This window comes from Thamnophis sirtalis, unplaced genomic scaffold (genome assembly GCF_051295495.1).
Source record: "Thamnophis sirtalis isolate CommonGarterSnake01/CBP01778 unplaced genomic scaffold, rThaSir2_p1.2 scaffold_6, whole genome shotgun sequence".
NCBI lineage: Eukaryota > Metazoa > Chordata > Lepidosauria > Squamata > Natricidae > Thamnophis > Thamnophis sirtalis.
In genome coordinates, this window is record NW_028261386.1 from 32,106,431 (window position 1) to 32,120,567 (window position 14,137).

At 35.8% G+C, this 14,137-nt stretch overlaps 1 protein-coding gene across 2 annotated transcripts in view; it reads right to left on the minus strand.

Annotated features, from left to right (window-relative positions):
- Positions 1-14,137, minus strand: part of EML6 (EMAP like 6) — a 122,663-nt gene that overhangs the window by 24,953 nt on the left and 83,573 nt on the right. For both annotated transcript variants that reach the window (XM_087717517.1, XM_087717516.1), the window contains exons 26-28: positions 13,612-13,788; positions 12,477-12,678; positions 11,512-11,638 (exon numbers count right to left, since the gene is read on the minus strand). In XM_087717517.1, the coding sequence (XP_087573643.1) occupies positions 11,512-11,638; positions 12,477-12,678; positions 13,612-13,788 (506 nt within the window). The remainder of the gene's footprint in view (positions 1-11,511; positions 11,639-12,476; positions 12,679-13,611; positions 13,789-14,137) is intronic.

Below are 14,137 nucleotides of genomic sequence, written 5' to 3' on the forward strand. Positions count from 1 at the left end.
AGGTTATGTCTTGCATCACAAGGGGATTATCCAGAATCTTTGTCTTTAACTATAATTTTCTTCCTTCATTTGACATCAGTTTCACTAACATACTACAAAACGAGAGCTCTAAGCTACTGTTCTGATATACCGTATTTTTCGGAGTATAAGATGCACCTTTTCTCCCCCAAAAAGAAGGTGAAAATCTGGGTGTGTCTTATATAGTGAATTCAGCATTTTTGGCCTCCCCAAAACCCTGCCTGTGCATCCCATTTTTCAAAAACATTGATGCGCAGAGGGTTTGGGTGGCCTGCCAAGTGCTCCTGGGGGTTTGGGAGGGCAAAAATGAGCAAACAATGGGCCCCTTTTAGGCAAAAAATGAGGCATGCAGAGGGTTTGGGAGGCCTGTAGAATGCTCCTGGGGGGCTGGGGAGGGCAAAAACAAGTGGAAATGGGCCAGTTTTTCACACAAACAGGGGTATTTTTGTCCTCTCAAGCCCCCGGGAGCATTCTGCAGACCTTCCAAACTCTCTGCATGCGGCGTTTTTATGGAAAATGGGCCTTTTTTTGCTCATTTTTGCCCTCCCCAGCCCCCAGGAACACTTTACAGGGTTCCTAAATCCTCTACATGCCCCATTTTTAACAAAAAAATTGGGTTGTGCAGAGGGTCTGGGAGGCCTGCAGAGTGCTCCTGGAGGCTAAGTAGGGCAAAACTTTTTTTAAAATTTACTCTTCAAAATCTTGGTGCATCTTATACTCGGGGGCATCTTATAGTCCAAAAAATACCGCAATTCTTTTATCTTTATTCTTTTTTATTTCCCATATTCTATTCTTCCCCCCCATACATTTGTTTTCTGTGTGCAATTAAATTTCATATGTTCCAGTGCCTTTATAATTCTTGTCCTCATGCAAATTTTATCCTACCCACTTCTCATCTCAAGTAGGGGGAAAGGGAAATGGTTTACAAGAAATACATAAATGTTACAATGCTATTTGTCCTGCACATCTACACAAGTATATATGAAATTATGAAAAACTACATTTATTTTTAAAAATAAACCTCATTTTCACAGCTAACCAAGGGGAAATGCAGTCACCAGACTCCATAGTTACAGTTACTGTCACAAACTGGCTCATATTTCTTTTATCTTTTTGTAAAATCCATCAATTGTCTATGCTTTTAAATGTTAAACAAATAATATTCCTTTACTACCATAAAACACCAGGTCCATTTGTCTGTTTAATTCCAATATTTTTCAAAAACATTTTCACCAAAATTTAATCTTTCAAAATTACTGTGCCCTTTCCAAGTAGTCCTTGATCTACAAGAATTACGATGGTAAGTTATGGCATTTTTAAGTGAAGTGCCCATGTGATCGCCTCACTTAACAACCACAATTTCTGCTCCCTTTGTTACGATTGTTAAATTAAGCAAAGGGGAGGGCCCTGGGAGGCCTGCCCAGCACTGGGCCTTTACTGTAGCATCTCTTTAGCTTACACATAACCTGCCCAGGGCCTCCTAGGGCTTTCTCCACCCTGTGCTATGCTTCCTGCCCCCTGGGTCCCTTCAGTCCACTTATGTTTTTCAAGATCGCCTTTGGGAAACAGAAGTGGATGATCTGCCATGCATGCTTCCTTTACAGAGAATGGCATGTTTTGTGCCATTCCAGGGCGGATGCCATCTTCCAAAATGGCACCTACTTCTGAAATGGCACCACATGGCTGGATAGACTGCTTCTCTTTCCCAAAGAACAACAGAATATATCAGAAAATAATTTAATAATTAATATTATAGCAGATTTCTTTTTCACTCAGGTATGGTTTATACTTACTTGACAATTCCCTGCCTCCAAAGGAAAGCAAGTTAAAACATAATAGAATTATTAATGTTTTCTTTCAGTAATGCATTTTTTTTTGGAATGTAACATTAATGTTATTCAAAGAAAAATGAAAGCATAAAAATATTACAAATGGGATACAATGCTTTGCTTAAGCACTTTTCAAAAGAAAGGACATTATTGGCATAATCTTTATGCTGTAGCACCACTTAGTATAATTAAGTCATCAACTAGAAGAACCAAGTCATCTAGGCTAACTAGCTGTCCCTTGATTCAACAAAGAACTGACTGTCCATAGAGCAGTTGCTTCAGACTTAGTTCCTTACACTCTCCTCTATCTTTCATTGTCTTTTGGAATCAGATTATATTCCTGACCTTGACCCCGGTTGCTATGGAACCTACCTTCAGTCTGATTTAACTATATAGCTTACTTTGAGTTCTCCTGACTTTTGTTTGTTGCTGTCCGTCTGAACTGCATTCTGATTTTTACTTGTCTCTTGTCCTTCCAAATGACACTTTGGAAGTCCTACAAGGTCATGAGATGAGACAATCAATAGCCAATGATCACGAGATCACAATGAAACTTTAATTGCAATATTTTAAGTCACAGCTCTGAAAACACAAGCACATGCATTCTTTGCCTAAAGCTCCTATCGTATCAATGCTTGCCATTAACAACATCACTTGAAATCATTGATGTTACTCTTTCCAGCCACAGCATTAAGCACAACTATCAGGAATGTCACTGTTTTCTGATTTGCTGCTCAAACTGGCTACCTGTGTGACGATTTGTTATGTTCAGTTTATATTCATTTTTATTTGAACAACATTTGTACCTCCGTGTTCTTAGCATATAGAAGCAGAATGGTGAAAAAACCCTTAGCATGCACACTGCTCCAGCTGAGCCAGGATCACTACAGTCCCACTCAGCTGTAAAGATGAGACTTCTCCTTAGGATGAACACTGCAGTGATAGAAATTATAAGAGAACTTTATTCCATTAATTTCCTTAAAATACTATGTGTACAAAAATACCACTCAAAATAAGCTACTTCATTCTCTGTATACCAGAGATAATAATTTGTGAATAAATATCACAGGAGAAGCCAACCTGGACCATATTACAAGCCTACCTATTTCTGCAGTTTTTTTTCTTAAAGTAGCAAACTAAATGTTTTGGGAAATTCCACAAAGAAGGACATATATTTAATCATATTCCTGGTTGTTTCCCTAGCAACTAAAATTCAGATGATGCTTGCTACTGAGTCTGACATTGGAAGAAATATACTTCCTAACCATTGTAACTACATGATTAATCCTGTTTCAAGTAATCCATCCTGATGGCCAACATTCAATTTAACAGGAAATAAAAAGATATAATGAAACTAATGTATGCTAATATTAGGTATAGTTTAATTTTTAAAAAAATGCATACTCCATCCATTATCATTATGTATCATTATGCTTCAAATTAAACACAAACAAGCAGAAAAGCAGATTAATTCATTAATCTACCATCAGAGCTGAAGAGGATTGTTGTTTTGGGAGTGAGGGTAGTACGACAACTTCATAAATTCAAATATGTTTCAAGAGATGTTGGTACAGATTTCACAGTGGACTATTCTGCCACAAAGAGGAGACAAGAGGAAGAATGCCTGAGGAGGAAGGGATATTCACCAGATAGGTCTATAACAATTCATCACAGCCAACTCACCATGACCAACTTGCCATGACCAACTTCCCATGGCCACGTTGCAGTGGTCAGTTTGTCATGAGACAAGTTACTGTGGGACAAGAGTTACACTATTATCAAAGAAATGGCAGAATAGAATCATTAAAGAAAGGATGCAAAAGAAGGGACAGAATGAAATATGAATGACAAAAATTAAAATATTTTTTATTTATTTTAAATAATTAAAATGAATCATTAAATTGTCCCATGGCAAGTTGGCCATGGCAAGTTGGCTGTTCCAAGTTGGCAGTGGTGAGTCAGCCATGGCGAGTTGGCCACAGCAAGTTGTCCCATTCCACAGCAGATACAGCCCTTGGTACCTATCAGACTCCCTGTTCTGTTTGTTTTAAAGAGACTTTTCTAATTAAAAATAATACATTAATAGAAGTTTTGAAAGATGCAGACCCAAACAATAATCTGTAGTGTCATATTTATTTGTAAGAATATTTTTGTAGGAATTATTGCAGGTTTATTGCAGAAATGCATTTACAGGAATGATTTATTGCATACTGGGAACGAGCTTATATTTATTAAATCAATGTTCAGCACTTGATTATGTCCAATATGGCAGCCATTTTGTGAAGAGGCAGGTCTCTTATGGCAGTTACTCTGGAAATGTGCTTATCACATGCTCCCAAAATTCCAAACCTATTGCCAGCCAAAAATGTTGACTAATTGTGTTTGACATAATTTTCAAATAATATCCCTGACCAGTAGTCTGACCAGTGGAGTATTGAGTGAAATAATCACTTCCCCCTAATGTTCCAATTTTATATCCAGAAGAGATAAGATTTGCAAAAATCTGTAACTGAGCTTGAGATGGCATCTCTCACATACTGTATGAGGATGTAGATTCAGGGTTTGCAATCAGTGAATACAGTATATAGCCTGTGATTGGCATGAGGGCCTGAAAACTTAAAGTGTTTTTGAGTGCAAGACAGTAAGATCATATCATCTTATAATCTCCTAGGGGAGTGACTTTATTAAACAAGGACAGAACATGAAATAACATTCTAATCAAGTCATCTAAACAGAACCAAACCCCAAATTCTATCATCCTAATTACTGTGGACTTTGATCATTTTTCTTGTATACTAACATTTAAAATATTTTAAAGAAGATTTTAAAGAACAGAAACCCTTTTAATGGAGAAGATGCTTTCTGAATTCATCTAGGAAATATGTTATTACTGGAACTTAACATCTATTATTTAATATATGAATATGCCTTCCTTTTCCAGATAAGAAAACAGAATATTTGTGTGTAATTTAAATATGATTCTACTGTCTACTCTTCAGATTCTCCATATGACCAAGATTACAAAATTGTAATTAAATTAATACTTTCCTGGCTTCAGTCTAATGGTTTTGAAAATCAATTTGATCAAGCAAACTGCTCATCTGTCTGTTTGTCAATTTGACTTGTTTGCCACCCATCTGTTTATCCTTTTGCAATTATCTAAGCATCCATCAACCACTAACTTTCCTTCTTTAGAGATTTTGTCTTCCTTCCTGTTATGAGAAATATCGTCAGTGCTCTCAATATCTATACACTGAATGGTGAGATTGAAAAGTCCTCCTGTGCCTAGTATTTATTCCATATGTCAAAGGGAGTGTATATTTAATGCATATAAAAATGAAGTTAAACAGACAAAAGACAGACATTCTTTGACCTGCAGCTTGATGCATCTTAGTCTTTCTAGCAATAGAATGGGGACAGTTAATATAACATGGATTCTTTGGGGTGGTGGTGGCAGGAAAAGGTTATGCTCAAAGTTTGTACCTACAGATAGATTAACATTCCTTTCTAGAAAGCATCAAGTGAGCAGGCCCATATTGCACTGTAAATAAGGGGAAAATAGCTGGTCAAATATTTGTTTTGGAGTGGAATTCTCTCTGCAGTGCAGATTCATTTCAAAAAGGGTAGACAATGTGAATATCCACAAAGTAGATTAATCTGGAAACATGGGGGGGGGAGGGGAACAAGATCTCCCATGAAAGCATCTTCTGCATGTAGAATTCATAGGCAAATGAAACAAGTCTACACAATTCAGACCATCCTCAGTGTTTGAGCTGTGAGACAAAGATATAAAGCAGGAGCCCTTCTGAGAGATCAGCCAATAAATTAGGGGTTAGGATCAGAAACAACAGAAAAGATATCAAAAAGTGGGATAGCCCTCTTATCTTCAGGCAGCATAACACGGTTATAATAACATAAGGCATTGTACAGTTTTGGATGATAATGTAATTACTGTGCATTTTATAAGTGAACCAAATACAGAGAATCTGGGCTGCTCCTGAAATGAAACAGGAAGATTTAGGAGCTGGCAATGGAAATATATTAATGCACTTGTGTGCTTCTCAAAAATTCCTGGCTTCCTAGCACAATTGGTTAGAGGCAAAACTATGTTGCCATAGCACTGAGAGTAGGGTTATATATAATTCTGAGAGGTACAGATTTATGGCACACTTGCCCAAAAATAAAAATTCCCTGCAGTCATGCTTTTAGGGAGAAGGAAGAAAAGGATTTGTATTTTGCTTATATACTTAACATTCTGTTTAAAGGTCCTTATTATATTAACTATGATACAAATCACTAATCCATTCAGTCATGCAGATCAAACAAACAGATGCTGCAAGCATAGCATATAATTCAAGTGTTAGTAAAAGACAAAATGCAGCCATCTGCAATGTTCACATTTTAATAATATGAAACAGCTATAGATACTAGAAGCATTATCACCATTCTAGCGTGCTTGGGTTAAAGGAATTGAAGTTCATTGCAAAACACTGCTTCTCATCCAAGACCCAATTCAATCAAATTTGCCAAATATAAGATTATATGGCTTACAATTGTCCTGAATTCTCTGGGACAGTCCCACCACTGATCAAATTACCCCACAGTGTGGGAGCACTTTTCTTAGGATTCCCACACCACAAAATTGTTCCTGTGGCTCCTTTGATAAGGGCCCTGTTCCTAAATTATATGGAAAAGCAAGGGACAGAGAACCAATAAGAACAAGAAAAAAAGGAAGAAGAAAGAGAAAATATAGAGAATGGAGATACGGGCCAAAGAAGGAGGGAGAGAAGAAAAACAACAAAGATGGGGGAAGGAAAGAAAAACAGCTGTTAATTATCTTAAATAAATGTACATTATTTAACAGCTTACAAGACTTTCAATGTATGCTTAGATGCAGCCTGACAATATGTGTGTCATATGTATGTAATAAGGGATGCAAGGAATTGTTATTGTAGGAGGACAACCTGAACAGAAAAAAGTATGAAACATATCTGGATACATATTGGCAAAGAAATAAGAAACCATCCAACTACACTGTGGCTTATAAAATGTGGGAACCAGACTGGAGAAAGCTGGAATACTAGTCACAATACTGTATCTGAATGAGAAAATTTTGAATACAAATTTCTGCTGAACCATTATGCTTATTGAACTTTTGCCCCAGTTACAATCATTTTAAGATATACCACTTGCTTGATGTATCTTTTGAAAAAAACATTTTCATAATTCAGCTAGCATTCAGATCGTTTGGCATACTTGATATCTCCTTTACTTCAATCTTTCCGATTTATAATTGAACTTTACTTCTAGAGAGTAAAGTTGAAATACATTTTTGCCATAAGCAGCAGTGGTATTGTGTGGAATTAATCTGTAATCTCAGTTGGGGCACTGAACAACAAATCATGAAAATATGTTTAAATCAGCATGTACAGTCTGTAACAAAGTCTCAGAAATGTGTTGTTCCATGCTAAATTGTAAATAGTGCATGTTTGTGCATACATCTCCTACAACTTAGAGAGCACAAAACATTACATCAAAATTCAGAATTAAGCAATTCAAATACATTTTCAATAAAAACACAATCCATAATATGTCTTTTTATTTGACACCGGGATGAATGATTATTTTGCAAAAACAATCATGGAAAAGACAAAGGTCTATAAAATATCCAGAATACAGAAAACTACAATTTGAAAATTCTGGAACTAAATATCTACATATTACGGTAGCTTTTTACATTTGACTATCAAATGACTTTGTACCCTTGTAAGGGGCTAACCACAATTAACACTTTTGCCTTGGATGCTAATAAAATTTTGAACTCTGGACAAAGACTTTTGGTGTTTTTGACCTGAGCAAAAAACAAACAATAGTGAAGAAACTCTTCCAACAGCAGGCATATCAAATTGAATAAATTCAATTTAATTAAATATTTATCTTTGCTTTACTTTAATCATTGTTTCTTGAGCAAGCATATATGAAATAGTCTATGTTTGCATATATATCAGAAGTAAAATGGCTTGCTTTCTTTGCCTTGCCTTGTCTGCCTTGACAGCTATTTATTGTGAAATGATGCTTATGAGGTAAAAAGACTCAGAAGAAATTGAAGAATAAATTGCTATACTTTAATGCATTGGTAGCACCTGGTCACCATTATTTTAGGCTGGAATGCAGATTAGGAGGTATGAGAGCATGAAATGAGCACTCTTAGTAACTGTTTGCCATAGTGAGTATGGCCAATCACTAAACATTTATCAGAAGGAAAACACGTCTATTGTATGATCACCTTTAGCCACATTATGCAAATACCACAAAAAGTAGGCAACAGTAAACAAAAAATGAAAAAAACATGAACTGAGAACAGAAAATATCACTAAATGTATGTAAAAATTGATCATAATTCTCTACAAATTGACTCTTACAAAGCATCCTTGCTTCTACCATGTTTAGTAGAAGAAAGCCAGTTGTTGTAGTGGCTGTGTTGGTGGGCAGAAATCACTGAGTGTTCCAGGTTTCTTTTAAGCTTGAAAGTCATCTGGATGGCTTTGGACTAATCCCTTTTTCAGCCCACCCACTTAACAAGATTGTTGTGGGGAAAATGGGAGATGAGAGTATGCTATCTTGAGTTGACTAAAAGTAAGATGGGATAAAGATCTAATAATAAATAAATGTCCATGTGTTGCTTCATACTTTTTCCTTTTGTTCTTTAAAATTTTCACCTATCTTTTGTTGAGGATCTCTTCAACACCACCCCATGATGATTTTCTCTCTCTTCCTTTTCCTCCCAACCCATTTACTTTTCTTTCATATGTTTCTTTTTTTAATTTGATCTCTATTCATTCTCCTTATCTGACAAACCATAAGTCAATATACTTATTTTGTACCAGTCACTCAATTTTGTATTCAAGCCATCTTCATTCCACTCCTATTCTTCATTGCTCCTTGATACACCACACACACAGAACATAGAATCACAGGGCTGGAAAACACCTGAGATTCAATCTCCTGCTCAAGGGCAGAACACCTTATACCATTTTGATCAAATGGTTCTCCAAGCCTATTTTTGAAAACTTCCAGTAATGGAACACCTACAACTCTGAGTAGCAAGCTATTCCATAGATTAATTGTTCTGTCAAATATTTCTCTTTCTAGGTTGGATCTCTCTTTAACAAGCTTCCACACATTACTTCTTGCCCTGCCCTCCAATTGACATTGGAGAATGTCAATACCCTCTTTTTAAATTATCTGTTTCTAGTGTATTTATGTTTCTCCTAAGATATGCAATTTTCACTAAATTTCCATTTAACAAAGTGGGCCCTTTCCCCATACATAACCATTTTCAGTTTTTTCAGCAAACACCCATTCTTTGTAAAAGACCACATCCTCTCTTTGTGAAGTATTTGTATATCTTAAATTTTCTCCATCCATTTACCCATGTTTAAGAAACTATCTACCAAAGTAAATAAATTCACATACTTGCTCTGTTTTTTCACCCTTTATGTATGACTTGCAATTGTTCATTGCATTTTCATTGTCAAGCACAACTACCTTGATTTTTGATGCAATAACTTTCTGATCTGTACTCCTCATTGCATAATACAATCTGACATTCACAGCAAATGAATCAGGATCTCAACCAATAAATGGCATTGTCTACATAGCAAAGGACATCCATTTTAATAATTCCAAATAATATATGCGTAATATTATCACAAGAATTCCTTATACATTTGTCTATGAAAAAATTAAATAAGTAAGGGGACACATATAGGTCACAGGTGGGTTCCTACCAGTTCGCACCTATTCAGTAGAACCGGTTCGTCAAATCTACTGAACCGGTTAGAAGAGGTTCCATCAGTGGATCCGGAAAGCAGGCCACACCTACAGAAGAGGTTCCAAAATTTTTTGAAACCCACCACTGGTCTTTGGATATGATTATTCTACACTATCATGCTCATAGTTATAAAACTCAGTGCCTCTGTGAAAGGTAAGGATGACTACTGCGTTTGTGGTGCAATCAGAACATTGCGTGTGTTGAAGTTGTTTTAACGCAAACCAAAGATGCCTTTTAAAAAACAACTTTACATCATATTCTTATGCATGCCAGTGCTGTGTGTGAGGTAATTTAAGGTGGTTCTGACAAGTGTCGTCGGTATCTTCATATCCGGTCACATGGGCGGCAAGCCACTCCCATCTGATCACATGGGCGGCAAGCCACTCCCACAAAGGAGGCCACACCCACAGAGTAGGTTCGAACAATTTTTGAAACCCACCACTGATATAGGTAATCCTCATTTAGCTACTATAATTAGGACTGGCAACTTAGTTATTAAGTAAAGCAATTGCTAAATGAAACTTTGCAACTTTGCTTAAAATCTTACTTCAGCTCTCATTTGCTTTAAAGACCTAGGAAGATTGTAAATGCAAGGATTGATTGTAAAATTATTTTTTCAATATCATAACTGCGAGCAATTTCTAAACAAGGTAGTTGATAAACAAGGACTGTATATCTTTGTTCTAGCTATTCAATTCCTATTCAATATTCAATCACCTGTGAAACAATTAGTCTCACAGTGGCTTCCCTTCAATCATGTATTTATTTCAGTCAACAACAATAAACTCCACATGCACATAAAATGTTCCATAGTCCAACATATTTCCTTTATCATATATATGCTTTAAAGCAAAAAATAAACATAAAATAAACTTTTTCCACACATTAATCACATATTATACATTCCCTATGATTAATTGAAAAAAAACTTGGATTTTGCCTGGTTAAAACAATGCTGTATTTTCCAAATTGTACTCATTATTGACTTTTCTATCATTTCAATCAGAACAAGGAGGATTCCAGAAAGCACAAGGAAACAGAATCTATGGTAAAATTTTGTAGAATTGTTAAAAGAATACATGAGAATAAATTCTGACAATCCTACAAAGCTGTAACCCTCATGAGCTGAGGAAAAGATCTACAATATAGCATTAAAGGTTAAAAACAAGTATAAGTGTAAACTTAACATTAGAAAGCCAACCATGTACAGATGAATTTTTTAAAATTAGCATTTGTTATATTAGTAATCCTAAGGTTATCACCAGAAGCTATTTTCTTTCACATAAATATTAATAATATTGCCTAACAATATTGAAGTAAAGTAAGATTATAGATGTAAAGTTAGATAAATTGCCCCGAAAGACAACTGACTACTGTAGTGACTTCAAGCAAACAGATCAGCAACCTATTTCAGGGTCAAAATTATAAAATATATGCATAAAGATATTTTGAAAACAATTTAGCACTTTGAACATACTATCTTGAAATACCTGAAATCTTGAAAAGGAAATGAACTATGATTCAGAGTATTGTGGAAGCATTAGTATAGGTTTTCTGAAAACTATTCAGTGGTGTATTGGTTAAGGTGCCAAGATAGAAACAGGGAGACTGTGAATTCTAGATCTGCCTCAGGCATGCTGGATGACCTTGGGTCACTCACACATACTCAGTTCTAGGAAGCAGGCATTGGCAAACTACTCGTGAAACCTTGCCAAGAAGATTATAGGGGCTAGTCCAGGCATTTGATCAACACTGACTTGAAGTGTGCATCTTTCCCCCAAATTCACTTGTTGACTCATTCTACCCAAGGAGGCATACCCCATAACATACCTTTCTTCTACTGAAACTTCCTTTAATTGTTGGTGTGGCTTTGTGCCTTCCATCTCTCGGATGCTCACTGCATAGATCTTTGTAGTATAATCAATTGCTTTTTCACGTGCAACATCACTGTCATAACCTTGGATACATGTGAAATAGATCATAATACTTGTTTAAGAACTTCCAATTTTTCAGTGTGGAAAATATATTTGAACCAATTAAATACAGATTATGATATCCAGAGCCAGTGTTTTTACTGCTTTAAAATATTACGTTTGCAGGAAAAAATGATTTCTTAAAAAAAACCTTGTGTCATAGATTTATTTTGTGTAGATTATCTACATAGTAAAAGTTAGTTTTGTATATATATCTTTTTTCCTTAATTTGCAATTAGTTTCCATGATCTTATTTGCTTTTAAGATAAGATTCTTTTATTTTACATTTCCAGCATCAAGTAATATGTAAATGTTTGTAAAGAAATCAGAAAATTCATTACTTATGTGAGGCAACTGAAAAATTATTTAAATGTTTTGAAATAATCTGGCATATTCCTAAATATGGAAAAATTTGGAAGAAAATGATATGCTCCTTAGAATAAGATCTTCTTCTGTATTCTCCTTTGCCAACTGTGTGGTGCTGAGAACCAGAACCTCAGTTATGTTTCTTTGTACTTGCCAGCTCTCTCGATGTCACTCATTTAAAAACATACATTTCATAAAGCAAATTCAATATGAAACTGGCATATGTCAAAACATTGGCCTATATATAATATTTATTTGTAGGAGTATCTTCGGGCTGCACAAAGCTATCCCTAAAATAGTAGAAAAGCATGCTAATCCAAACAGGATTCTTTCATATATGGTATGAATCAGTTCAAATAATATTAATATAAGTTTGCCTAAGGTACAAAAATGCCCTAGTTAGTCAACAACCTCCTGTATAGAATGATTTTTATAGACAAAAGCAAGGGCCTTTACCTCCATCTTCTTCTGCATCAGTATCTGATTCCTCACTGTCAACTAACTTGCTTTCCTGGGTTCCAACAAATTCTCGAGTCCAGATCATCAGGGCAGTGTCAGCACCACCCACTGTCAACAGCACAGAATCATTATGTAACCACCGGACATTGGTGACATGGGAACTATGACCCACATACTTCTTAAACTTGGCATGCTGACCCTGTAACACAGGCAAATCATATGGTCAGTGGTCTCTTTTTCCTAATATGGACCATGCATTCTGCTTCTACAAAAATTCAGAGGCTGCCGAAATTCAAGTATGTATGAAGCTGAAATCCTTCAAGAGAAGTCTTCTCAGCAGGCAGCACCAGCTTGCAGCCAATCCTGTTGGCTTCCCCACTGACTTTCTTTCTGGGAAAGGTGGCAAAGAATATTGCAAATGTGATCACACAATCATAATGCACTTGTGTACGCAGGTTGCTGAACCTCCAGATTGTAATCACATGTCCACAGGATGGTGGTGGTGTGAAATTTTGTGACTGTCAGATATGTTTTATGGGCCATTAAACACTCTTTCTAAAGCTGTCAGTAATTTGAGCCATTATTAAGCAAATGGTTGTAAACTGATTACTATATATAATGCTATAGAAATTCCGGCAAAAATCCAAATCAGTTATTTGCCTTCTTTTTAGTCTCAGCCATCCACACCAGTTACAGTTGGCATCAAACCAAATAAATAAATATAGCCCAAACTGATTTTTTTTGATACTCATGGAGACCCTCTCATACGTTTTTGACTACCAAATGAAGAAACAAACCCTTCAACCAACTCTTACTGAAAACTTATTACCAGAATGTTTCTGGCCATTAAACTGCCTTTTCTTAAATTTTGTCTTGGAGTACATGTAAACTGTGAGCTTAAATGGAGTCCAGAGGATAGTAGAGGACAAGAAGGCCTGGAGAAATGTTGTCCATGGGGTCCAATGGGTCGGACACAACTTCACAACTAACAACAAGAAGTACACTGGTAGCTCTTCCTTACAGATACTTTAGATAAAAGTCATCAATCTCCAAATGTATAAAATTCCTATTTTCTATTTTCCTTGCTGTACATAATTCTTCCATTGACCCTTTTGAAAAATATTTCAATTACCTTTACTGGATATCTGAAGAATTTTACAAACCCAAAGTCATCCCCTGTAGCTAGGAGAGTGCTATCTTTAGTAAGGGAAGCTGCGTTGATAACAGTGACATCACTATGCATTGGCCAAATTCCTTCACAAGTAGGACCAAGAACACATGTCCAGGTGTCCCATTCCATCTTTTCAATCTGAAATCAAATATTAAAAAACCCCAACATTATAAACTGTAAGCACATTTTTATGGAATTATTTTTTTCAATATCTTGTCAACTGCACAAGCAACTTATCTCCAGTTAAGAGGAGAATGGTCCAATATGATTTTTTAGATTCCCTGCTTCATAATATGATTGCCCACATATCTTGATAGTACATCAAATGCTTGTCTCCATGTGCTAAGGAAATATTTATATTTTTTCCACAAGTTAGACAAGAAGAAAAAAAGGGTAGCAAAAGGATGCCTGCAAATATCCCTTGCACTTGCCTGGCTTTCTTTATTACCTGACTTTAAAAAAATAATTGGTACAGTAAAATCAATTT